We start from the raw sequence: 25,700 nt of genomic DNA, 5'->3' as shown, positions 1-25,700 counted from the left end.
CCGGCGGGCAGCGCGCGCGCACCCGCCAATCAGAGACGGCCGAGGACGCGCCCCTTCCGTGCGCGCAGGCGCCGCTGGGTCAGGGGCGGGGTGAGGGGGAATGGTGTGAGCGCTGGGCCGGTCCGGGTTCTGCTCCCACTCCCGGTCCCGCTCCGGACCCGTTCCCTTCTTGGACAGCGAGCACATCATGGGCTCCCTGCGGCTCCTCGTCCCCCGCTGGTGCCGCCACGCCTTTCCCGCTTTGCTGCGGGAGCGGTGCGCAGCCCCCGGGATTGGATCCGAGCAGGTGCTGTTGCTGTCTCGGCCCCCAGGCCAGGGCCCGCTGCCGGGCTGCAGAACGTGCAGCTCCTCCCGGGCCTCCTGCAAACTGCCCGGCAGCGACCCGAGAGAGATCAGTGCTGGCAGCTCCGCTGGAACTGCTGAGGAGCAGAAGGGTGATGATGATGATGATGATGATGATGGTGTGGAGTTCGGGACGCTGACTGATAAATTTTCCTCTAGAAAATATTACCACAAAACCACAGCGCGCTTTCGGGATTTAAAGCTTCAAGAAGAAGGAGAGGAACCAGAGAGAAAACCTCGACGGGGTCCTAAGAACACTCCATACTGGTACTTCCTACGTTGCAAGGCCCTCATCAAAGAGAACAAGGTTTGAGCCCAGCTTTTTTCTTGATTTTAATAGCACTGATGAAAGATGCAGATCTGACCTGTCTTTATCACTTGGTATCTTTACAGAAAGAAGTAAAATAAGAATTTCTTGTAGAATTGTAATAGAACAGTTTAGTTTGGGAGACCTTAAAGTTCATCCATTTCCACCCCCTGCCATGGGCAGGGACACCTTCCACTATCCCAGATTGCTCCAAGCCCTGTCCAACCTGGCCTTGGCCACTTCCAGGGATCCACTGGCAGCCACAGTTTTTCTGGACAACCTGTGCTAATGCCTCACTTCCCTCACAGTAAAGGATTTCTTCCCAATATCTAACCTAAATCTCCCCTCTGTCAGCTTAAAGCCATTCCCCCCCGTCCTGTTGCCACATGCCCTCATCTAAGGACCCTCTCCAGACTTCTTATGACTAAAAAAGTGCCACTTTGTAGGACTCACACTACAATCTGCCCACAGCTGCATATATTAATATCCATTGTAGTTGATTCTCTTGCTGCCTCATGATGGATTTTTCTCATCCTTGTAGCTGGCAGAGGCTCTGGAGCTGTTTGAAGTGCAGATGCTGAAGGAGGAGCGTGTCCAGCCAGAAGAAGGCAATTACACTGTTCTCATTGGCGGCTGTGGCAGGGTTGGCTACGTGAAAAAGGCATTCAGGCTCTACAATGATGTAGGTTTAACTTCACCCTCTAAGCATTTTATAAGCTAAAAGCATTTCAAGTATTCAGTCATATTACTTTGTCTCCAAAATGCCTTTTCCTTAGTGTTGGCACCTTCTTAGCCCGAAACTCTTAAAAACAAGTTAAAAAATTCAAGCCGTCCTTTTGCAAAAAGGCCAGTTCAAATCCTTCTTCTCTTCCTTTAGATGAAAAAACGAGGGTTAATCCCCACTGAGGCCACTTACACAGCCCTGTTCAATGCCTGTGCTGAGTCTCCATGGAAGGACTCGGGGCTGCAGAGCGCCCTGAAACTGCGGCAGCAGCTGCAGAGCAAGAACGAGGAGCTGAACCTCATCACCTACCATGCCCTGCTGAAGGTCTGTGCCCTCTGCTCAGACCTCAGGATGTGCTTGGATGTACTCAAGGTAAATACGTTACTTTTCTCCTGTTAAACCTATTCTGTGCTGTGGTTAAAGCTCCTGGAAGTTGTCATGTTGCATCGGGTTTTAATTGCGTTTTCAGCAGAGATAATTACAGACCCTGTGGTTCTGTTTCATTGATCTTACTGTCATAGAGTGAAATTGTACCTACCGAACTCTAAGCTTAATTACCAAAAAGGAGGCAGCTTTGGCTTTAAAACTGGCTGGGTGTGTCCAAAACTTGTTACATCTATCTCCAGGAGATGGCAGTGGTATTTGAGCTTTGCCACACAGGATAACCAGAAAGTTTCATGCTCTGCTCTTTTCAGGAAGTTGTGCAGAAGGGCCATGTCCCCACAGCTGAGACCTTCAGCTTCCTTCTCATGAGCTGCATAAAGGACAGTGAAAACGGCTTCCAATTTGCCTTGCAGGTTTGTTCTCAAGTTCTGGGAGGGGGGGAAAGTGCTCCTGTGTTGTAACTCATCACCTGAACACATGGAAAACAGTGAAATGGGAGGAGTTCAGCTCCTCCTAGCACAAGTTCTGAAAACTAGACTTTGCTCAGGACATCTCTTATGCTGGTAAATAACCCTGGATCATCTCACAGGGCTCTTCAGCTCAAGGTCACTGTCCTTGCATGCTGTAAATTCATTCCTTCTCACACAGATCCCATTAACAGATGTTTACAGGCTGCTAGAGATGCTCCTGCTATTTAATATTCATCTTCTCTTCAGGTTTGGCAACAAATGAATAAGCTGGGAATAAAGGCCGACAGCCACATCTACAACCTGATGCTGCGCGCGGCCAGAGACTGTGGGATCGGCAATCCCGCTCTGGCTTCTAAACTCCTGCTCAGTCCACCTGAGAACTCACCTCAGCTGAAGCTGCCACCTGGCAGGCAGAAGGAAAAGGTGAAAAATCGGAGGAAGAAGGGATCAGAGAGTGCTGCTGTCCAGCTGGATGTGGAAGCTATGGAAAAGCAGTTATTTCAGGAGAGTTTGGTGCAGCCTGAGGAACAGATCCAGCAACAAAATAAAGATGTGTCTCAGGCTGAAGCAAAACCAGCTGCTCCTGACAGCCCCAGCATCACTCACAGCAGGGCTGGAGCCTTGATGAGGAGAGCCCAGAGTGAGATGGAACAGGAACAGCCACAGCCAAGCCAGAAGCTGCCTTTCTGCAACCTGCCCAACTTGCTGGATTCCAGGGTGGCTGACACAGACGTGGTTTCCCTGGGGACAGTGGCCACACCATCCCATAGACTGGCTCTGATGGGGGATGTAGAGGGATTCTTGAACAAAATGAAAGAGGACAATGCAGAGCCCAACATTAAAACGTTCACATTACTGGCTGAACTGGTAGAACCCCAAAGCCCCTCAGAGTCCTCTTTGCTGGCACTGCTGGATGATCATAAAGTAAAAGTAGATGTGACCTTCTTTAACGCTTTAATGAGGAAGAGAAGTAAGCAGGGTGACCTGGAAGGAGCAAAGGTGAGAGAAAAACCTCAGAACCAGCCCCATCACCACCTCCTTGTCTCAGGCCTCTCTTTTGCTGAGACCCATTTCTCTGTCCACAGTAAAAACTGGGATCTCACACTGTTTTCCACAAGGATGTGCTTGGGTTAATTTCTGTTTATGGATTCTCTTCTAGCACATCCAGCTCCCTGTCTGAAAAGCTACAGTAACAATTTTTGGGAAGTGATGCCAACACTTGTGTCTTGCAGAGCGTGCTGCCAGCTCTGGTGAAGAGGGGACTGTCACCTAACCTCCAGACATTCTGTAACTTGGCAATTGCCTGTCACAAACAGCAGGATGGACTGCAGCTGCTCTTGGATTTGAAGGTAATCAAAGAGACTGCTGCTTGGAGTCTGAGCTGCAGGAAAAGGCAAAGTGAAGTGTTAATTCTTTTAAAAGCTGAGGTTTTTGTGAGAGTGGTTTTGTTCTCTTCCCAAAAACATGCAGCTCCAGAGTAGCTGGAGCTCAGGTGGTCTGTCCTGCACCTGTACTGGCACTGCACAAGCTGCTTCAGAGGTCCTGCGATGAGAGCTGTGCTCCTTGTGTAAAAAGTGCCTCTGCCTTTTCCTTCTGCAAATCCTGCACTAGCCAGCAGATAAACTTGTTTAACTGTAGAATCTGTTCTTTCCAGAGGTCTGGAATAACTCCCAACAAGTACATCTACAGCACCCTGATTGCTGCTGCTGTGAGGCAGCTGGATTACAGTTACCTCACAGAGATCCTGAGGGACATGAGGAATAACCAGGTGCCTCCCAATGAAGTGATCATCCGGCAGCTGGAGTTTGCAGCACAGTACCCTCCCAAATTTGACAGGGTAAGGAGCCAGGACTGTCAGGCTGTGCAGGCATCACAAAGGACACCAACAAGGGTGGGGAATCGTAAATATGATGATTAATGTCTGTCCGAGTGTCTTTGTCTGGTCTGGCTGATGATACTTGATTGCTGTTTCTGTGGTAGCTCCTGCAGGCTGATGCTGAAGTGAGCTCTCATCTAATAGAAACTTGTTGGATTTCTCTTTGCAGTATAAATACAAAAACCCCTACCTAGAGAAGATTGATGGTTTTCGTGGCTACTACTACCGGTGGTTAAAAGTTATGGCTGCAGAGGAGACCCCCCACCCCTGGGCCAAGTACAGGACAGCAAAGCCTGCGGGGCAGGACAGCAAGGCAGAGGCTGTGCAGGAAAAGGAAGCAGGATGCTGAAGTTTCAAGTTCTTCCAGCACAAGGAAGATGCATGACTTGCTTCTTTAAACTGGCTTGTAGCAAAGCTGCTTTGTGTATCCCAACCCCCAGTTCTTGCAATAGTTACATAATAAAATATTTCCTTTTGTTTTAAGGAGGAGCAAATACATTTTCAGTGAACTTCCTTCAACTGCTGAGGATTAGATGGGCTGTAGTTTAGCAAACCCTGTGCAAAACAAGGAAGAAGTAAAATCAGATTTAAGAGGGGTTTAGCTCAGTGCTGGTTTTGTCTGTCTTGTCACTTCACATGTGACCTCTAAGTCTCTGGACTGCTGGCATTCCTGAAGGGATCTGTGCATTAATTCCAGGTTCCAAACCTCAGCAGAGAATTCCAGTGAAATGCAGCTTCCATTTGCACATGGTCAGGGAAGAACTCAGACTGAATGTTTGGGAATTGTTTCCTTTCTACACAGCCTTTTAAATGGACTTAGTTCAGGAAAGAAACCCAGAGCAGCTCACAACGTACAGAGCAATGTTCAAGCACCCAGAACACATCCAACAGGAGAAGAGTGGCACAGGAATGTTTCACCAGCAGATCACACCACTCTCTCAGGAAGGCAAGCTTTATTTTAAAATAAATCGCTACACAAAACCCTACTCAAAAGTACCCCCCCATTTATGCACAATCCAGGTGATCATGCTGCTGCTTTAATTATTATACAGAAATACCCCATCACAGAAAGCAGCTGTAATTGCACTCATAGTCCATTGAGGAGGAGGAGGAGGATGTCCCTCAGAGTTCAAAAAATAAATTTGATGACAAAAGGCTTCATCCAGAGCAGCCTCTGCATCCACAGTGAGTGCACTCAATGATTCTGCCCTGAAAAACAAACATCAGGGTGTTTCAGCCAAGCCACAGCCAGAGCAGCAGGCTCAGACCTCGAGGCAGGGAATGGCTCTGAGTGGGAAGGGTTTCCACAGTTTGCTGTTATTTCCCATACTTTTAACAACCTTAAATGAATGCCAAAGCTGACAGTAACTTTGGCACCAACTGGACACCAATTCTACCAGCAAAGGCTGAGGAAATGAGCAGAAAGAACACCACTCTGCTGAGCTGGGAGAAGTCAGAACAGCTATTGCAGAGCAGAGGAACAAGCTGGACACTCACCACTTCCAGCTTGCTTTTGGGGACCCTGCAGATGCAGTTGGTCCCAAAGTTGGTGTCCCGAGTCTGGATGCAGCGCAGGCAGCAGAGGTTCTCATAGCCCTGCTTCTTCCACTTGGCAATCAGGTTTTTGTCAGCATAGCCCTCCTTGATGCAGTACTCGTAGAGCTCTGGGGAGGAGCAGATGCTGTCACAGTCTCACTATCAGGGGGTACCAGCTGTAGTAAACAGCAGGTACAGCCAGGCAGCTTCCAAGCCTTCTCTCCATTCTCCTTCCCCAGAAATGTGATCCCACCAACTCCCAGTTCAGTGGCATCCACAGGTAAACACCTCACTCTCTCCAGTTTTCCCCTGCCCCAGCTAAAGCCCCTGCCCTCCTCACCTCTGCTGATTGCTTTCCTCTTGTAGAAGAGATCAAAGATGTAACGTGTTTTCTGGTGGTGGATCCTGAAGATGGGCCAGAGGGACTCCACTTTCCTCTTCCCTTCATGTGGCTCCGTCTCCGCTGGGAGGGAACACAAACACCAAGTGACCGAGTGCTTCCCTCAAGCACTTTGCAATGCACTGTTCCAAGAATGTTCATAACTTTCATGCATGACAGGGATAAGATTGAGGTTAATTGGGAAGAGACAAATGAGAGGGACCTGACCTGGAACAGCTCCTTTAGGATTCAAAACCAATGGCAGTGGGATGACAAAACCCACACTGGGATCGAGGGTGACTTCATGCCCACAGCAACAACACGGACAGGAACTACCAGTTCCTCCACACACCCATGAGCTTCATCCCTAAACCAGCTGTAACCAAAGCTCTGTGCTCCAGAACCCCAAAATTAGGGACCAGCATGGCTCAGGAACAACCTGCAGCACCACTGGAGGCACAGACACAAAAAAGGTCCACCTGTATTTATGAAGCAGGTTTTGTGAGCATGTTTTGGGGTCCCCCATCTCTTAGAACACCCACTCACCTTCTCTCATCTTCTGATCCAGCTCGTCCAGCGTGGGCTCGATCAGCTCCCAGCCATCCGGGGGAGGCTTCCTGCTCCTCTTCACTTTGGGCATTGCCTCGGGAACGAAAGGGCCGAAAGCCAAGGGGAACTACCAACACTCCCTCAGGATCACTGCGAAAAACGAAAGGAAAACAGCCATCAGATATATTTCTCCTAAGGATTCTGTGTCCCCTTCCTGTTTTCCACTTCAAGGATGACAATGAGCTTTACGGAGCTCGTGAAAGAGGTGAAAGCTCTGTGACTGCTGCACGATAAATCCTCAGCAAAGCGCGGAAGCCACTCCTTCTCTGAGGTGACAATTCCGGTCAGAGCCCGGTGATACAGAGGCCGCCCGGCCCGGCCCCGTCAGCCCCACAGCGGAACCCGGGGCCGGCGGGGTGAGGGGAGGCTGCAATTCCAGGTCCCGATTCCTGTTCCTGTTCCTGTTCCTGTTCCTGTTCCTGTCCCTGTCCCGGTCCCGGTCCCGGTCCCGCTCCAGTCCCGATCCCGCTCACCTCTTGCTCCCGTCGCGCCGCCGCCGTCACCCGGGGTCCTCTCGCAGCCGCACCGCCCGAGGCCCCGCCCCCCGGGCTGCCCTGCGCGCTGCCTGAGCAAAGCGCTCCCTGCCGCCAGCGCCGCCGCCCCGGGAGAGGCGAGACGGCACCGGGAGAGAACCGGCCCCGCTCCCTGCTGTGCCTGCGGGAGCACCGGGAGAGGCAGCGCGGGCAGCGGCAGCGCTGAGGGCAGCCCAGCGGCGGGGGCCTGTCCTGGGGGCGGTTCCGGTTCCGGTTCCGGGCGCCGCTCGGGCCGGGGGGGCCGTGCCGCCATCGCCGCGATGCCGAAAGGTGGTGGGGGCCGGGCCGGGCCGAGGGTCCCCCCGCGGGGAACGGCGGCGGGGGGACACGGGGGACAGAGAGGAGGGGCTGAGGGGGTGTGTGGGCCGCCCCGGCCCCGGCGCGGGCAGGGCTCGTGTTCGCCCCCGGCTGTAAAGACGCCGCGGCGGGTCCGTTCTCCCCGGCCTTGGGGGAGCCTGCGGGGGTCCCTTTCCCCCTTAGGGCGGCGGGCGGCGGTCCCCGCGCTGCCCCCGCGGCTGTGTTTGGGCTCGGGGGGGGTCTCGGGTTCTCTTTCCCCCTCCCCGTTCTCGGCGGCTCCGGGGTGCCTCGCCCCCTCCCCGCCCCTCAGGAGCCGGCGCGTTCCCCGCGCCCTTCACGGAGCCGGGGGCCCGTTCTGTGCTCCCCAAAGTGCCGTGGCAGCGCAGCAGCTCCTGGGGGTGTCCGGACCTCCCGTGGGACCGGGCTGGGCTCCATGTGCTCCCGCTGGAACGGGAACCGCGGCCGGTTCCCCCGGGACGGGGTGTGGGGCTCACGGAGCCCGGGGGAAGTGGGTACAGCCCCACCGGGGGCTGGTGCCCGGCCCGGCCCGGGGGAGCCGAGCGCAGGGGGTCCCGCCCCGGGCGGGTTCAGGGGCTCCAAACGCGGCTCCTTTGAGGCGGCTCCGGCAGCGCCGCGTTTTGGGTGTTCCGGAGCGGGCACCGACTTGCTCCTCGTGTGATTCAGGAGCGGGGATGAGGCACGGCCGGGCTGTCACGGCTCAGCAGGATCCACCCAGAACCTTCTCCACATGCACCATCTGCATAATTGGCTCTTGCAAACCCCAGTCACACACGTTAAAAACCAGCTCTCCTCATTCCTCTTCCCTGCAGTTTGCTCTGCTTTATTTCATCAGCATTTCCCTGCCTTTAGCACCAAACCGATTCCTTGCTTAGCTTTTATTTAACCGCTTCATTTTTTGGGTCCATTTGCACAGTGATAGGAGATGGGGCTGAAGCTTTCACGTGGTTTTTGTGAAGGCAAAGAATCGTGCTGGGTTATAACCCCATTTTTCATATTTAAATACCATGTAACTTCAGGATTTCCTGCTCTTTATTTCATTGTACAGATTTAGATGTTTGATTCAAACCTTTTGCTTTTTGGAAGAAGAGGGGACTTTGCAGTCAGTGGGAGTTGTTGGATTGTTGGCAGAGGAGTGGATTTTGGTACTCACTCTTAATAGAAAAGGGAGCAGTGTTAACTGGCTAGTAATAAATCCTTTACAGGATTATTTCTGATTAATTTCCCTTTTTTCCCCCTAATACTTCGATTTTAAAAGAAGAGATTCCATTCTCTTTCATCTAAATTCTTTAATTAGGCTGTTTAAAGCTGAAGACAGATGTGTTTGAATGTGGGCCTGCCTGGGCACCACTGGGCTTTGCTGCAGGTAAAATCTGCAGGTAATTCTATTTTAAAAAATGCTTCACAGAGGTGGAGAAGAAGTGTTATCAACACTTCTTCTGTTTTCAAATGGGGAAACTGAGACACAGAGCTGATCAGTGGCAGGTGTCAGACCTGCTCCCTAAATCTGATGTGAGGTTTGATCTCCCTGTGGGAGCAGAGCCCCATCCCTGCACTGTGCTGAGCTCCCACGGGCTCCATTCTTCTTTTTAGGCTTTTAATGTAAAATAATTTCTCTTTAGTTGCTTCTCCCCCTTACACCACTGTTTATTTGCAGTAATGAGCAGTTTGTGTTCCTTGGTCCTGAGCCCAGGGTGGAATTGTGGAGCAGCTGGGTGAGGAGCTTGGCCCTGGCCAGGCTGGGAGAACAGTTTGGTTATTTGGGGGTTGGTGTGTCACAGATGTCACAGTTGTTCCATTTGGGGTGATGTCATGTGCTGGGCAGTGAGGTAATGTCTCCCCAGGAGCATTCCCATGGCAGATCTGCTTCCAGAGGGTGTCAGTGTCCCCACGTGGGATGGCTGGGAACAGATAAACAAAAAACACCTGTCTGGCTTCACCAAAGCTTTGGTTGTGCTTAGGGTTTGAGAGCCCATGAGCTTCCCCAGCTGAATCCAGGGGGAATGATTTGGTCTTTGCACTTCCCCATTCCTTTTGGAAAAATATCTCAGGAGTTTCTGTAAAGCTTCACAGTGGGGTTTTGGGACAGAAGTAAGGCATTGTGAGAATTTGTCTGTGCTGAGCCTGGAGAATTGGTCAGAAAACGTTGGATATTGTGGGCTCCCAGTCCAACAGCACACAGTGAGAGAGCAGTGGCCAATCTCCCATGGATCCCACACTGTGCCAAGGAGGGAGGGATGATCCTTTCATCCTTCCCCATCACTGTAAGCTTCCCATTGACCTTGGCAGGTGAAGTGGGGAGGATGAGAGAGATCCAGTGTTTCCTGCTCCTTCCATGGGACTTCCAAGACTCCTGCAGTGGCAGAGAGCTGGCTTGCCAGAGTTGTTTGCTTTTTGCCAGTCTTCTTCACTCAGGGCTGTGGATTGGCTCTGTCCAACTTGCTTCCCAATTCCTTGGGCTGGAAGAACATAACCAGAGCAGTGGCTTGAAGAGGGAGCATTAATGGCTTCAGCAGTTCATTAATCAACAGAATTTGGAAGTTGGGGCAGTGCCAGCCACAGTGACTCCCCTTCTTGGTTCCTAGAGCTTCTTTTAATTTTCCCGCATAAAGCAGTAGAACATGGGGGCTCCTTTTAGTACTTCTTCAGCTCCCATTGTCATTCCCAAAGCTTTTGTCCACTTAGCTTCCTATTTTCTCCTGGCACAGTGGGAGGGGTTAAAGAGCCAAGCTTGTTGGAATATTGTTTGTAACCAACAGGAACACACTGTGATTCCTCCTGTGCAGGAAACTGGGATCTGCTGTAGGATTGAGCGTCCCTTGTCAGCCTGGGAAGGGAATTGGAGAGCAAGCACAGGCAGGGAAGGTGATATCAATAATCCCAATTCTCTGTGCATCTCACCTAAAAACCTTGGAGCGTTTCACCAAGTTCAGTTGGGGGGTTTTGTTGTTTAGGGTCTATCAGAGGAGCTATTTTGGTTTGTCCTATCCACACCTGAAATCCAGAGAGTGCTGCAGGAGGAACAGATCTTTCTGGAGGTTACCACTAAACCATTTGTTGTTTTTAATTTTGTACAGGTAGAAAAGGAGGCCACAAAGGCCGAGCAAGGCAGTACACGAGTCCTGAGGAGATTGATGCCCAGCTCCAAGCAGAAAAGCAAAAGGCAAGGGTATGTGTTTGCTCCTTTGTGTGCTTTCTTTCCTAATTGCTGCCTTATCCAGCCTGGTTATTCACTGTTCAGGAGCAATGGCAGCTTAGCCAGGTGCTGCAGATCATTCCAGCAGTGATCACAGTATGGATCCCACATATCTCCAGCTGGGGAGACTCCAGGGTGTCACCCAGTGTGGTTCCTGAGGCCTGGAACACAACCCAGGGCAGCATTTGAAGGTTAAAGGATGGGGGAGCTGATTACACAGCAGCTCTGGAGATCTTTTCTCCCCATATTTCATCATTCCAGTCTCCAGTGTCTGCTGATCTGTTCTGCAGCTTGGCTTTGGAGAACAAGGGCCACATCTTGACATGTTACTGTATGTTGAAATTTCTGTATTTGCCCCTTTCTGTTGTAGATTTATGGACCAAACTCCTTTAACTTCTTCCTGGACATATGATTTTCTTGTTTGCCTCTGACTTGTAGGGAGAGATAAGAGTTTTCTGATGTGGGGCCTCTTTTGGGTGTGTTTCTGTGCCCCAGCATTGGACTGTAACAGCTCCCCCCACTTCCACCATGACCTGACTGCTGTTATAAAAGCCTTGGCTGCTTTTTGGGGCTCTTACTCTCTTTATTCTCTTATCACAGCTCTGGTAGCACTCTAGTATTTTTCCTGTGACTTTCTGAAAGTGATGCCTCAGCCCAAATACACAATTCCAGCTGAGGCCTCACAGCACTGACCACAGGAGGATAATTACAGCCCATGTAGGAAGTCCTGGTGAATTCCTCAGAGATGACTCTCTCAAGCAGTTCTGAGCCATGGTGTTGAGTCCTTTTTAATGTTTTGTCCAGCTGGAACTGGAGATGATTGTTTGGTTTGCTGCTTAGCCACATATTCCAGCTTTGTGTTGCATTTCTTCTTCCAAAGTGTAACTCCTCTTGGTTAGTTTCTGATTCCACCTTCTTGGTTTCATGCCATATTTCCAAATTTTGAAACCACTTATGAGTCTCATCCTGTTTTCCAAAATAATTCCAACTCCTACCAGTGGTGATGTCATTCACAAACTGTTCAAGTGTTCTCTGCTTCCATGTTTTTAATAAAAATACTGACTGGAAATGGAAGGAAAGCAGGACCCACTTGAAATGTCTTGTTTCACAGCAAACTAGAGAACTGCTTTTCAAGAAAGATATATTTTTTGTGATAATCCATAGCATGGTTACATCTAACACTGATTTATTAAGGAAAGCTTAAATCTCTCCCCTACAATTAGAAAAAATACTCCTCTTACTGTTCCTTGCTCATCCACTTTTCTGGTTGCTTGATGAGAAATCTTGGTAGTGTAAAACAATCTGTTCACACCCATGTTGGTTCTTCTTATGATTCAGAAATTAATTTCCAGGCTTCTGACTGGTGGAACCTGTGCTGAAAAGGCTGCAATTCCTTGGATAATAATGTTCTGGTTGATGGTTGTCCATTTTCTCCTCTAGGTTTTTTTATTTTCCACACCCAGGATGGGATCCAGCTCTAAGCTGCATCCATGTAGTTTCCAATATCTGGGGTAGTTTCCAGTCTCTGAGGCACTGGAAACCCAGGCCAGAATTCTTCTGGAGAGCTTTAACTTGGGGGAAAGTAAAGTGCCAGTGGTGTCTTTTACAGTCATTTTCCTGTTAGAGAGAGCAGCAGAGTTGTTTGGAGGTGATGATGTCGCTGAGGAGGATCTTTCATTCTGTGACAGCCAGACCCCCTTGGTGGCACAGGGCCATGTCAGGGACACCAGTCCTCAGAGCCATCTCTTATCCCTCCAAAATCTCATTTAAGGGCTGGGTTTGGGATTTTTAGTGACAGATATTTCCTCTGATTTTGTAGGAAGAGGAGGAGCAAGAAGAAGGAGGAGAAGGAGCAACAGGGGACCCTAAAAAGGAGAAGAAATCTTTAGATTCAGATGAGAGTGATGAAGATGATGAGGATTATCAGGTACTGCATTCTCAGGGCACTTAATGCATCTAATACTTGGGCTGGGGGGGAGATGCACACTCTGGATTCTGAGCAGAGCTACCTAGAGTGCATTTTTTATAGAACTACTTTTAGAAGCCAAAAAACACTCACCTGACAGCATTTTGCCCTCAGAATGAAAACTTGTGAATATTTATAAATGAAATGCAAAGGCAACAAGATTTTTAAAAAGGCCAAAGGTGCCTTGATTCGTAAATGGTTTTACTGGCTAGTTGTAAAATCTTGACTTGTGCTTTTTGGGGTGCTTTGCAGTGTTTTTGGTGAGCTCTGGTACAACCAGAGCTGGGTGTGAGAGCTCCCCAACCTCCCTTTTGTTCTTGACCCTCAGCAAAAGCGTAAAGGAGTGGAGGGGTTGATAGACATAGAGAACCCCAACCGTGTCATTCAGACAACCAAAAAAGTCACTCAGCTGGACCTGGATGGACCCAAGGAGCTCTCACGACGAGAGAGGTGAGTTCCCTGCTGCACCCCTGGGATTTCAGCCTTGCTGCTGGCAGCAGCTTGATGCAGGGAGGTGTTTCCCCTGCTGTGTGTCAGTGTTTCGGGGAGGCCCTGAAAAGTTTGTTGCTGCCTAAAGCAGGCAATGAGCAGCAGCAAACTGGGCTCACTGTGCTTCAAAATGTGGTTCCTAAGAAACTTCACAGGAGTTGTCTGTCCTCTGGGAGCAGCTGTGGCTATCCTGGAGCCAGGCAGCCTGCCCTGGTGCTCTGAGAGAAAGGGATTTAGGCCATTCCTTTCCTGAAGTTCTATGCTAAAATCCAGAACAGAAATTCCATTAACCAGAGGTCACCTTGGATCCACTTTAATCTCACTGCAGGAGGTGCCCTGGTGACAGGTAGCAGTTTCCCAGATTCCAGATATTATGGTGAAATTTTTATCTGGGCAGATAAATAACCTGAAAACCAAAGTTTAATCTTCTGGTTTCAATTAGCAATGGTGAGGTTTTGAATGGATGGTTTAATATTTTTTATTTGGGATAGATTGCTTCAGCAGAAGGATACCTTTGAAGGTAAGGCTGGGAAAAACATGTCACAGTTCTTGTGGTGTGGGGCTAATTCATTTGGCCTCCTTGTGTGTCTGTGGCCTTACTTAGCTGAAGGAAGGTAGAAATAATCTCTCACCTCACTTCTGTTCAAACCCTGCAAATAGACAGAACCTGTGCTTAAAAAATGGTGAAGGACCCCCACTTTTGGGGTTTTTCCTGGCTGGAAAGCCCCACTCTCTTTGTTCCTGTGGGCTTGCCTGGATACTCTGGTGACTGTTGTGTTTCCTTTGGGCAGAGAGGAAATAGAGAAGCAAAAGGCAAAAGAAAGATACATGAAAATGCACCTAGCTGGGAAGACAGAGCAAGCCAAGGCAGACCTTGCCCGATTAGCCATCATTCGGAAGCAAAGGGAAGAAGCTGCCAGAAAGAAAGAAGAAGAAAGAAAAGGTTAGAGAGTAATTAATCATATTTTCCTACCTCTCCAAGAGGCCACACATCCCTCATCTGAGCCTGTGTGGTGTTGCTGAGTGTCATCAACTCCCCTCAGCAAACAGGCTCAGCTGTTTCCCTCTCATAAAGTTCTTGCTTTATAAGCAAGAGCTTGGACACTGGAGCAGGGAGAGAAGGGAATTGCCCTTCCTATCCATCTTGTTCCCTGCCTCCCAGGCAATGCTGGCTCCAGTCTGGGGTTTAGCAGGCTCTTCGTGCTGGGTGATTTGTCTGCTTTGCCTGTGGGGATCTGAACTGCACAGGGAGTTCACAGCACTCCTTTCCTTCCTGGCCTTTCCCTGGGACGTTTGAAGCACAAGTCTGAACATGGCTTCTTGGTGGCTTCCACAGAGAAGTCTGGGCATCAGGGTGGTTTGTGGACACCTGGAGAAGGCCAGGGACAGAGGGAACACACAAGTGGAGCTGTGGCTGTTACCTCTGAGAAACTGGTGGGAAGGGTGGGATTTTTTTCCTTTACCCAGCTGGCAGGATCCTGATCCCTGGGGCTGCCAATCCATCCCCAGTCCCTGATCTGCACCATGAAATGATGAAACTCTGTTGTTTTCCTCCCCAGCAAAAGACGAAGCGGCCATGGCAGGTAAAAGACTGCAGTCACTATCCCTTAACAAGTAAGCACAGGCCATACAAGAGGAGGAAACACCAGGGAACTGTGCCTGGTCCTGCTGGGAGCTCTGCTGTGTCACCTTCCATCGATGCCACACAGGGCATCCTGCAGCACTGACCTCACCTCCACCTCCAAGAGACACTGACGACGTGTTTGTCCTCATCCTGGCACAGATTTCCATTTGGGGTTAGGGGCAGCTGCTCTCTGCAGTGCAGAGCTGTGCTGGACAGCAATTCCCTGTAACAGTTTGGAAACATGAATGTTTTTGCTGTTTTTAGGATCAAGAACTCGTAGACGGTGGGAGGGGGGCAGGGTGGGAGGGAGCTGTGTGGGAGGGGAGGTGCTTCAAATACTAGATTGCAAGAAAATAGAATGTGGGGTCGTTTTGGGGTGGGGCATGGGGTGGGGAACTGACTTGGTATGAAATCCCAAAGGATAATGTATCTGAGGAATCCAGTTGGCAAAGAGCCCATCAAATTTTGCTGCAGGGTGTTGCAGTATAAGCTGGGAGCCTGACTTCATGGACATCTGGAGTGCCGTTCCTTCCCAGATTCATCCCTCCTTTCCTGCAGCCAGTCTCCCCTTTTCCCTCCTCTTCATTTTCTTTTTCTCCTCCTTACTAGGGATAGTGCCAGTTTTTAACCACATCATCCTTTGTTTAAAGGAGAAAAACAAACAAAATTTATTGTGTCAGATCCAGATGGAAAAAAAACTGCAACGAAAAGCAAAAAAAAAAAAAAAAAAACCAAAACCAGAAAACTTGATCAAGTTTTAAAACCACCAAGAGAACTTGTATATTTGGCTGATTAAACTGTAAGTTATCAGAGCTGCTGTGGCCTCGTGTGTGTGTGAAGGGCACAGCTGGGGGGTCCTGGGGGAGGCACAGCTGCGGCTGGGGGCTGCAGGGTGTGGTGTGGAGTTTGGCTCTGGGTTCAGGAGCTCCATCAGCACACACAGCCTGGAGGGAAAAATCTTTTCCTGCTGATTCTGATGGATGTCTTGCACAATCTGTTTACCACGGTGGAGGAAACAATTACCCTCAGGCCACTGTCTGGTCTAGTCCCCTGTCAGAAGGGCAGTCACCGAACTGTCACCTCCTCTCAGATGTCTCTGGAGGGGAGGTGCTCCAGCCTGCTGTGCCCCAGGGGTCTGGGAGTCCTGCTGCCAGCCTGTTCAGGGACACCGGTGCTTCCCAGACTCACTTCCCAAAGCTTGGAGGAGCCCCAGCCCCAGGGCTTAGAGCACTGGAAGTCACTGGGAGAGGGGTTGCAGCTGTGGGCATGGAGGGTGACAATGGGATTTGTTCCGTGTCACCCTGGCCATGCCTGGCTGCAGGGACTTGGGCACAAGGGTGTGACACAGGACAGTGCCCCAGGGAATGTCACTGTGAGCTACTGGCCCAAACCACAGCTCTGACCAAGCCAAGATTTGGGATAGGGAATATCCTCAGGGAGCTGTGGAAGATGAGCAAGAGCTGCCAGGAGTGGTGCCTGTGCTGTCAGCTCCCAGAGAGAGGAACTGATGTGGTGGGGACAGCCTGACATGGGAAGTTTGGGTGATCCTTGGAGCACAGGGACGAGGATGGGGCAGGACAGAGGGAGTTTTTGGGCTGATGCCTGGGACAGAGCAGGGTTAGAGCCCAGGGGGAGAGGGCTGACGCTTGTGGAAATGGGTGGAAAAACTTGCAAGTAACACCTCCCACTGGCAGGGCTGGAGCAGAACTCAAATGTCACTGTCCCTCTGCCAGCCAGTGCTCCCTTCCCAGCCCGTGGGCGGTGTTGGGACTGATCTCCTGAGATAAGAGGCTGGAAAGGCACAGGATTAGTTGGGCAGTCCAAGGTCTCTGAGTTGGCTCCAGGTTTGGGAATTGCCCACCTGGCAGGACTTTGCCAGGGAAACTCAGAGAAAGGGAAACCTGTGCTCCCTGGCTGCCTCCATCCTCTCCCCTCCCTTTCCTCTAACACTAGTCCTGTTTTGAAATGGTGCTGAAGCAGGGAATGGAAAAGTGACATTCCCCTTATCCCCACAATCCAAATTTCCCCATAGCACTAGTGGCAGAAAGTGGTGAAATGTAGCACAGCACTGTGATCTGTCCTGAGCTCACCTGTGTTTGCACTGAACTTGTTCTAAAAAAGTGAAAAAAAAAAAAAAAATTTGATTTATCCAGGAAAATCCTTTATTTGCTATTTCTCCAAGCAATGTATGACCAGCATCGGGAAGGATGGTAACAAAAATAGTAAGAAAAATGGTTTTCTTTGTCTGGAAACAGCCACCGGGGCTGGCTGGCAGCAGGGACAGGCACTGGTGGCATCGTGGCATGGGGGGATGGCAGAGGGGAGCAGGCAGGGGACAGAGCAGGGGCTGCAAGCCAGGATGCCCTTCCTGGAGGGCTCCTTCATTTGATCTTGAGATCCTTCAGCGCTGACTCCAGGCTCTGAAATGAAACAGGAGGGTGTTCATCAGCTCCTTGCTTCCCAAAGAAACTGGAGGTGGCTGGGGAGCTGGAAAGGGGGAACAGGGAGGGAAGATGGTTCAACACTGGGTACTCACAGCCCTGGGGATCCACAGGGATTCCTTACCTTGACATCCCAGATGCTCATGCCACCATCCATCCCCGTGGTGCAGAACTGGGAGCACTTGTCCTTCCCACCCGTCAGCACTGAGATCTGGCTGGGGGTGCAGAGGGGGAGCAGGAATCAGCCCCAGTGCTGAGCCCTTGGAGCTGCCTGGTAGCCAGGGGTGGGAGAGGGGCTGGAGCCCTTCATCTCCCCCAGCAGGGCAGGAAGGCACTGGGTAGACAGGGATGCTTGGGGACTGCTCCAGGACTGTCCCAGCTTTTGGGACTAGACCTCTCTATCTTCCCACATGCAAGGATGCTCTGGGGATACCCAGGGATGCTTGGGAATACCCTGAGAAACTCATGGATACCCAAGACTGCCACAGCTCCTGGTGCTGGATCCTCAGTCTCCCCCTCCCACTTGCAGGGATGCTCAGGGACATTCTGGGGATATCCAAGGATGCTCCTGGGCTGTCCCAGCTCCTGGACTCGACAGCAGCACACCCAGGGGATGCTCAGGGATCATCTACCCCAAGCCTGTCCCTCCCCACCCTTGCCCCAGCCCACACCTGATGCTGTTCTTGTGCAGGGTGTCCAGGGTGGCGTTGGCCGTGTCCGAGCTCGCTTTCTTGTCCAGGTTCTGGAAGCGCTCGCGGGCGGTGAGGCCGCGCTGGGAGCTCTGCTTGGGGACATCCAGCTTCCCCCCAAAGGTCAGGGCACCCTGGCTCTCCTCATAGGTGAACAGCATCGGGCAGCAGTCGTGGCCCTGGGGAACAAAGCTGCCCTGCTCAGCATCCTCCGGCCAGCCCCTGCCACAGCACCCACCCCGTGCCCCCGCCCGCACTCACCGCGGCCACCAGGCTGTTCTCGGTGATGAAGGTGACAGCGAGCAGGGGCAGGGTCTCAGTGCACAGGGAGGCAACACTGTGAGGTGTGAACAACGAGCTGAGCTTCAGCCTGAGTGCTGAGACCGGCACAGCTCAGCACACGGGTGGAACCCACGAGGGGAGACACCACCTCCTCCACCTGTGGTGATCTGGGGATGTTCCAGGGGTGTCCCAGGTCCTGGGGCTGAGCTTTCTATGTCCCACACCCATGTACAGGGATGCTCAGGGGGTACCCAGGGATGCTCAGGGACACTCAGAGATACCCAGAGATGCTCAGGGATACCCAGATGCTCAAAGATACCCAGGGATGTTCCAGGGTTAACCCAGCCCATGAGGCTAAACCCTTCCATCTCCCCCACCCATGTGCAGGGACGCTCTGGGATTGTTCTTGGCCCAATCCAATCCAGATACCTCCATCCCCGTGTTGGTTTGGGGGTCAACCCCTGCTGCCACCCCCAGCACAGCCTCCCCCAGTCTCCCTGAGCCCCCTCCTGTCCCCAGCCCTGCTTACGCCATCTTCTTGCCAGCGTCGGCGAGGCACAGGGTGCTGTCGTGGCTCACCCAGGCCACGCGGGAGCCGCTGGCCGAGAAGCAGATGCTGTGCACCCACCCACAGCTGCTGCTCGACTCGAACATCAGCTCCCCAAAGGGCATCTTGGAGCCCCAGGGTGTGGGGCTGGGCCTCTCCTCCACCTCCTTGATGTAGGCTGAGAAGATCCTGGGAGAGGGAGGGAAAGCCTTGCCGTGTCCCTGGATACAGGATCTGTGCCACCTTCATCCCTGCCCCTTGCCTCAGTTGAGTGACTCAGTTTCCCTGGCAGAGCCTGTGGGGTTCCCCCCCTACCTCCCATGCCTGCTGTATCCCTGGGATGGTCCCCAGACCTTCCTGCATCTCCCCTGTGCTCCATTCCCTGCTCCAAACAGCAGCTGGGGCTAAGCCTGCCCCCAACCCATCCTTGGGGATGCCCCTGCATCAGGCCCCCCCACTCACCCAACCCCTGCTCCTCACCTGCACTTGAAGTCACAGGAGCCAGCAGCCAGGAGGACGTTGTTGGGGTGCCAGTCGAGGCTGAGCACCGTCGAACGGATCGGCTTCTTGATGTGCTTGCAAACCCACCTGTGTGGAGAGGGCGTGGCAGCAGAGGGGCAGCATCACCATCCCCAGAGCCCCCCTGGGATTCTGGGGACCTGACTGATGTTGGTCAGGGCTCCAAGCACCCCAGGAGCTGCCCTGAGCCACCATCCATCCATCCATCCATCCATCCATCCATCCATCCATCATCCATCCATCCATCCATCTATCCATCATCCATCCATCCATCACCCGTCCATCCATCCATCCATCCATCCATCATCCATCCATCATCCATCCATCCATCCATCCATCCATCATCCATCCATCCATATATCCATCCATCCATCATCCATCCATCCATCCATCCATCATCCATCCATCATCCATCCATCCATCATCCATCCATCATCCATCCATCCATCCATCCATCCATCCTCCCATCCATCCATCATCCATCCATCATCCATCCATCCATCATCCATCCATCCATCCATCCATCCATCATCCATCCATCCATCCATCCATCCATCCATCCCCCCTCTTTTTCCCACCAGGGCCGTGCCAGATCCTCACCAGTCATTCTCCTGCTCGAAGTAGCAGATGGAGATGAGGCGGGAGCCGCTGCCCACAGCGAACTTGTTCTCCTTGGGGGACCACTTGACGCAGCGGGCGGCGCGGTTGATGCGCAGGATGACCAGGGTGGGCTTCCAGATGTTGCCCTTGAGGGTCCACACGTAGGCGTTGCGGTCGGTCCCACACGTCACCAGCCGGTTGCTCTCAGGGGCCCAGTCGATGCCTGGAAGGCAGAGAAGGATGATGGTAGCCCAGGGAGCCACAGGAATGGGAATGGGGAGGTGGCACTCAGGGCTGGGGGATGTCTGAAGGTGTGGTTGTTCTGGGGGGTCTCTGCTCCACAGTTCCTCTTTGCCCCACACCATCCCTTCCCATCCCTCCCACCTCAAAGCATTCCATGTCAACCCATCCCGCCCCATCTCTCATCCATCTCATTCCACCCCATCCCTTCCCATTCTTCCCACACTGTTCCATTCCATCCCAACCCATCTCTCCTGTATCTCCATCATCCATCCATCCATCCATCCATCCATCCATCCATCCATCCATCATCCATCATCCATCCATCCATCCATCCATCCATCCATCCATCCATCCAATCCCATCCATCCATCCATCCATCATCCATCCATCCATCCATCCATCATCCATCCATCCATCCATCATCCATCCATCCATCATCCATCCATCATCCATCCATCCATCCATCATCCATCCATCCATCATCCATCCATCCATCCATCCATCCATCCATCCATCCATCCCTCATTCCACCCAACCCCATCTCTTCCCATCCATCCCACATCATCCCAATCCATCTCACCCCATTTCTCCCATCCATCCCCACCCCTGGCTGCCTTCAGCTGGACACAGCCTGCTCTATTCTCCTCCATCCCTGCACAATCCCCATCCACTGGGTTCCAGTGCCACCAGCAGGGCTGGGAGCAGCTCTGGGGCAGGCCCAGCCACCACCCATGTCCCTGTCCCCTCTGCCAGCTGGGACTCACCTGTCACCTGCCCGTTGTGCTCCTTCAGCTCGTGGATTTTGCTCCACTTGGCCCCATCCTTGCGGTAGATGTGAACCTCGTGGTTGTTGGGGCACAGGGCGATCTCTGGGGGTGACAGTGGCCGGGACAAAGCCCTCCCCTGGGTCACAGGCTCTGCAGGGCCAGCCAGCACCCACCCACCCACCCCCTCCCGGGCTCCAGCCCTAGTCCTGCACTGCCCTGGTGCTGCGAATTGTCCCTGTGGGAAGGGAGAAGCCTGCACCCCACAGCCCAGTGTCCTCCCTTCCCTCGAGCGTGGTCCCGAGGGGCTGCTGGGATGAGAGAGGACAGGATGGGATGGAACAGGACGGCTGCGGATGCACAGCTCCCAAATCCAGCCCCATCCCGCCCCGCCTGCCCGGCGCTCCGGCCGCAGCAGAGAAAGCCCTTTTTGTTCTCCAGCATCCCCCGGGCCGCGGTCGGGAAATGCCATCGGCCGTGAATCACCCGGCTCTGCTCCGTGTCCCCTGCCGGTGCCTCGGGGCCGGACGCTGTGCTGGGACCCCTGTGCCAGGCTCTGTCCCGGCAGCGGGGACACGGGGGGTGTGCTGTCCCAGCCCCCAGATCTGCCCAGGGCAGCATCTGCTTCCCCAAACCCAGCCCAGCTCTGTCCCGGAGCAGCGCCCACCACGGGGAGGTTCAGCCAGGATAACACCTGGGATATCCTTGGGAATTTCGGGGTGTCCCAGGAGTACTCACGGGTGCGGTCCTTGTTCCAGGCGTGGCAGCTGATGGGCTCCAGCAGGAAGCTGTGGTAGGCCATGGCTCACGGGCTGGGGACAGGGAGAGACCCCCAGGCTGTCAGGACACGCTGCTGCAGCCACAGGGACAAGATCCCAGCCCCACTGAATGATCCTTCCCTCTGGGATCAGTCCTGTTCACGTCTCTCCTCTGCCGGGGAGAGGGTTCTCCTGAGGATCTCCAAGCTCAGAAACTGTTCATTTCCAGGAACTTCTAAACCCTGCTGTCATCCTGCTCCAGCTGGCTGCAACTTGCTGGGCCAGGAGCTGGCTGGGCACGCAGGGACCCTGGTGCCAGCAGCCCCATGTGCCCCCCTGGGGTCCCTCCACGGGCAGCATCTCCTCTCTCCACCCCAACAGGGCCAGATCCACTCACTCCTTCCACGCCTCTCACTTAGGAAGAGCCAAAGCCCCATGGAGGCACTTCCATCCCTGGAGCTCAGCTCTCAGGACTAATCCCTTCTCCTGGCTGAACTCCCACTGTTCCTGCTGCTCTCCAGCTGTCATGGGGTGGAGCAGTTTGTCCCAAAGGCCCCTCCAGGTGCCACGGGACCGGGAAGGCTCCGAGCAGCCCCTTGGCCATCCAGGGAAACACCTCTCCAGGGCGTGGCAGACGGGAATTACTCACAGCCTGCTCTCGGCTATTTTGGGAACTCCCTGAACACGTCCCGTTTTCTTTGGCAGCTAAAAACGTTACAGGGGAAGGAAAAAAAACAAGTCCCTCTTAGCAAAGCTCCATCCCTGGGCTGGGGGAAAGAAAATCTGAGGAGCTCCATCACCTGCATGTGGAGAAATTGCAGTGTTGATGCAGGGTAGGAGCCCTGCTGTCACACACCCCCTGGCCAAGGACATGGGCACGGATGAGGAGGCAGCTGCCCCATCCATCCCAACCCTGGGATGCAGCACAGGGTGTCCCAAGGAGGGTACAAATCTGCCACCACGAGGGATGGACAAATTCATCAGCGACAGGGACACTGCTGTTGGCATTGCAAGAGATCAGGAGAGGAAAAATGTGTGGAAAAGGGATTTGGCTGAAATGGGCACCCGGCTGAAAGGGCTCCCGGGACAGGGGATGGGAGGCAGGGCACTCCGAGGAGCTTCCTGGCTTCGACACTAAGAAAACAGCAATACTTTTTCTTTTTCCAGGTGTTTTGGGAGCTCAGGGGCATAAACCCTCCTTCCTGGGGTCCCTGCTGCTCCCATGCTGAGTGCCACTCCGAAGGGATGAGTTCAGCTGCCGTGCCAGGGATGGAAACCTTTGCCAGACAGGGGAAGGAGCGAGGGCTGCGAGGGCAGCGGGTGCTGTTTTATTTCCCCCACAGCCCCTTTCCAGCCAGTTCCCCGCTGGCTGAGTCCTGCTCCCTCCCTGGAGTGACCCACGGGGGCTCGGCAGCCCCTTCCCCAGCTGGGAAGAGCATCCGAGGAGCTGTGGTTACATCCCCCCACAACCCAGGGGCTCTTGAGGGAGGAAAATGGGAATTTTCCGAAGGCCAGACAGGGCGGGACTGGGAGCTGGAACAGCTCCGTTATCTCCCCGGCCAGTCCAAGCAGTTCGGAAACATCCTCGGAGGAGATAACCAAAGCTTGGCAGAGCCGAGTGCCGGGGGCTCCTCCCAGTCCCGGGAGGAAGCCACACACCAGAGGAGATGGAGTTTGGGTTTTTACGAGCCTGGCGGGGTGGCGGGAGGAGGGTTTGGACCCAATGAGGATCCTGCTCGGAGCTGGGACCCCCTGAAACTCTCCCCGGACACTGTGGTGGGCCCCTGCACCGCCAAGACCCCAGTACGGACCCCCGGGAGCCCCTCTGCTCCCTGCGGAAGGTGTCACCTCCTTGCTCCTGCCAGCCAGGCTGGGGACACCCGTGCTCAGCCCCCAGTGTTGGTGGGGGACACCCCATGAGCCAGCCTGGCCCTGAGGGGACACCCCCGTCCCCGAGCAGACGGAGGGCGGCTCTGACCCTCCTCTTCCTCGCACCGGGCAAAGCGGGGGGCAGCTGATCCCCGAGAAGGAGAGGACAGATGGCGACAGCTCTGCCTCTGCCGGCACCAACCCCGACGGGACCCCCGCAGGAGGACTCTTATCACCCCCACAGAGCTGCCAGAGCGCCGGCAACAGAAAAAGAAACCTCAAACTTGCTGACAAAGCTGGGAGAAACCCCAAAACATCCGAAACGCAGCGACAGCGAAACTCGCAGGGGGCAAGGGGCTGCCTGCACCCCCCTGACCCCAGCCCGGGGGTCCCCCCGAACCCTCGAGCAGGGTGTGAGCGCCAGGAGCGGGGACAGCCACAGCCCCACGGGACAGCCCCAGCTCCTGGCGGGGTGGCAGAGCTGCTCCGTCCTTACCTTGCTCGGTTCCTGGCCGGCGGGGCTCGTTCATGGACTCTGGGCAGTCGACACGAACGGAGCCCGGAGCGAGCGGCTGGAGCCGTGCCTGCCCCGCCGAGGCAGCCCGACTTCCCTTTTCCTCTCCGAGAAATGCAACCACTTCCTTACGTGGGCGTTGGGGGAGCGCAGAGCAGCTCTGCGGCCGCCCTGCCCCTGTGCCTGCGGGCCGGGCCGCTCCAGCACCGCCGCACGTGGTGCCCCCGGCCCCGGGATGCTCCCGGCCCCGGGATGCTCCCGGCCCCGGGATGCTCCCGGCCCCGGGATGCTCCCGGCCCCGGGATGCTCCCGGCCCCGGGATGCTCCCGGCCCCGGGATGCTCCCGGCCCCGGGATGCTCCCGGCCGCTCGGTGGGACGTCGGCAGCTCGCCCTGGCTGCTCCAGGGAAGGATACAGCCAGAAGAAGAGAAGGGAAGGATCCCCGCCGTCTCCCTGTGGAGTGTTGTTCACCCCCGGCCCCCGATGCGTTCCGGAGGGATGGGGACTCCCCGGTGCCTGTGCTGGCCCCCACCGGGGAACAGCCGTGCCGGGAGGCACCCGGGCCGAGACGCCCGTCGGCATCGCCTCCCACGGCCGGGGAGATCCGCAGGACTCCACGGAACCTGGATCCGGCCGCCCTCGGCAGCAGCTGCTGCTCGTTCCTGCATCCCACAGAGCCCAGCGGGACCCAGTCCCAGGCTGGCTGCGGTCACCATGCCTGTATCCCCACGCACCAGACATCCAGCCCTCTGCTTTTATCACCTCCTGCTTCAGTGCAACTGACTTTGATCCCATTCCCGCCTGGATGCACTCACCCCTTCCCTCCCCAGCATGGGGATGCACCCACTCACCCCGTCCCCCTCTGAGTGATGTCGCAGCACTCTGGGGTCCTGGTTAGGGAGGGCAGGATCTCTTCTCAGCTGCAGGATTTAGATACAATAACGTGGAATTCAGGGATGCAATAACCTGGCATTGGCTGAGCTGCAGAATCGATGGCCAAGTGAGGGGTCAGCTGTAGGTAAAAGGGGGGCACAGAGCGGGCACCCTCGCTCCTGATCCTCATCCATAGCTGGGTTTCATTTCATGCATGTTGCCATGATCCCTGCAGACATGGGGAGATCCTGGGACGGCTCCCAGGCAGGGATGGGAATGAACTGTGTGTCAATTTTAACTTCTGCAGGAGGATTTGGGGTATGTTACTAAGGGAAGGGAGAGGACAGCGTGGCCCCTGTTCCTTGCTGCCATCCCCTCTCCTCACTGCTCCCATCTCCAGGCTGCTCCTGCTCGAGCCTGTGCCATGAGCTGCCTCCAGTGCTTCTGAACACTGCTTGGGGCTCTCCAAGGTGCAATAGCCCATGGGGGGAACTGTGGAAGTCAGGGATGGAGGCTCAGCACTCCTGGGCCTCTCTCAGACCCAGTTCATGCTTGCCCAAACCCTTTACCTGCTTTTTCTTCCGTTTCTGGAGTGGGAAGATCCTCCTGCCCCCACAGCACGTCACATCCTCAAAAAGCTGTAGAGGAACTGTCCCACTGCACAGACACTGGGGACATGGGGACACTTTCGGTGGTTTTCTCTGAGGTTGGGGCAGTGCAGAAAATGAGCAGTAGCGATTCTGTGTTTGGGGAGTGTTGCAGGCAGGCTCCAGTGAGTATTCCCTGCTTCCCAACCCATCCCAGCCATGCAACCCCTCAGATCCCCTGACTGCAAGAAATGAAACACTCAT

The 25,700-nt window shown here is 54.1% G+C and overlaps 4 protein-coding genes across 6 annotated transcripts; 2 read left to right on the top strand and 2 right to left on the bottom strand.

Annotated features, from left to right (window-relative positions):
* The first annotated feature begins 2 nt into the window (after positions 1–2).
* Positions 3–4,597, top strand: PTCD1 (pentatricopeptide repeat domain 1). Its single transcript, XM_023936855.2, has 8 exons — positions 3–649; positions 1,191–1,331; positions 1,527–1,745; positions 2,069–2,170; positions 2,474–3,226; positions 3,460–3,576; positions 3,882–4,064; positions 4,273–4,597. The coding sequence occupies exons 1-8, from the start codon at positions 188–190 to the stop codon at positions 4,450–4,452; spliced, it is 2,157 nt and encodes a 718-aa protein (XP_023792623.2). The 5' UTR covers positions 3–187; the 3' UTR covers positions 4,453–4,597.
* Positions 4,598–5,039: 442 nt separating this feature from the next.
* On the bottom strand, positions 5,040–7,203 carry BUD31 (BUD31 spliceosome associated protein). The gene is made up of 5 exons (XM_023936859.2): positions 7,101–7,203; positions 6,565–6,717; positions 5,980–6,102; positions 5,601–5,767; positions 5,040–5,312 (listed from the first exon to the last, which is right to left on the bottom strand). The coding sequence occupies exons 2-5, from the start codon at positions 6,656–6,658 to the stop codon at positions 5,262–5,264; spliced, it is 435 nt and encodes a 144-aa protein (XP_023792627.1). The 5' UTR covers positions 6,659–6,717; positions 7,101–7,203; the 3' UTR covers positions 5,040–5,261.
* A 72-nt stretch (positions 7,204–7,275) lies between these two features.
* Positions 7,276–15,562, top strand: PDAP1 (PDGFA associated protein 1). Of its 2 annotated transcripts, none has more exons than XM_086853964.1 (6): positions 7,276–7,430; positions 10,553–10,644; positions 12,491–12,598; positions 12,966–13,087; positions 13,918–14,069; positions 14,686–15,562. In XM_086853964.1, the coding sequence occupies exons 1-6, from the start codon at positions 7,421–7,423 to the stop codon at positions 14,742–14,744; spliced, it is 543 nt and encodes a 180-aa protein (XP_086710090.1). In that variant the 5' UTR covers positions 7,276–7,420; the 3' UTR covers positions 14,745–15,562. The 2 variants fall into 2 exon arrangements, with proteins under 2 accessions (XP_086710090.1, XP_086710089.1); XM_086853963.1 differs by lacking the exon at positions 7,276–7,430 and adding an exon at positions 8,024–8,854.
* A 1,327-nt stretch (positions 15,563–16,889) lies between these two features.
* Positions 16,890–24,213, bottom strand: ARPC1B (actin related protein 2/3 complex subunit 1B). Of its 2 annotated transcripts, none has more exons than XM_086853961.1 (10): positions 23,959–24,213; positions 21,574–21,647; positions 20,836–20,940; positions 19,829–20,051; positions 19,190–19,297; positions 18,692–18,898; positions 18,142–18,217; positions 17,863–18,059; positions 17,316–17,406; positions 16,890–17,170 (listed from the first exon to the last, which is right to left on the bottom strand). In XM_086853961.1, the coding sequence occupies exons 2-10, from the start codon at positions 21,635–21,637 to the stop codon at positions 17,132–17,134; spliced, it is 1,110 nt and encodes a 369-aa protein (XP_086710087.1). In that variant the 5' UTR covers positions 21,638–21,647; positions 23,959–24,213; the 3' UTR covers positions 16,890–17,131. The 2 variants fall into 2 exon arrangements, with proteins under 2 accessions (XP_086710087.1, XP_086710088.1); XM_086853962.1 differs by having other exon boundaries at positions 21,574–21,765; positions 23,959–24,184.
* Positions 24,214–25,700: the final 1,487 nt, after the last annotated feature.

The sequence above is a fragment of the Cyanistes caeruleus genome, chromosome 17 (genome assembly GCF_971803275.1).
Source record: "Cyanistes caeruleus chromosome 17, bCyaCae1.hap1.1, whole genome shotgun sequence".
Taxonomy (NCBI): Eukaryota; Metazoa; Chordata; class Aves; order Passeriformes; family Paridae; genus Cyanistes; species Cyanistes caeruleus.
The sequence above is the reverse complement of the archived record's forward strand: the minus strand, read 5'-3'. Positions and strand labels throughout refer to the sequence as shown.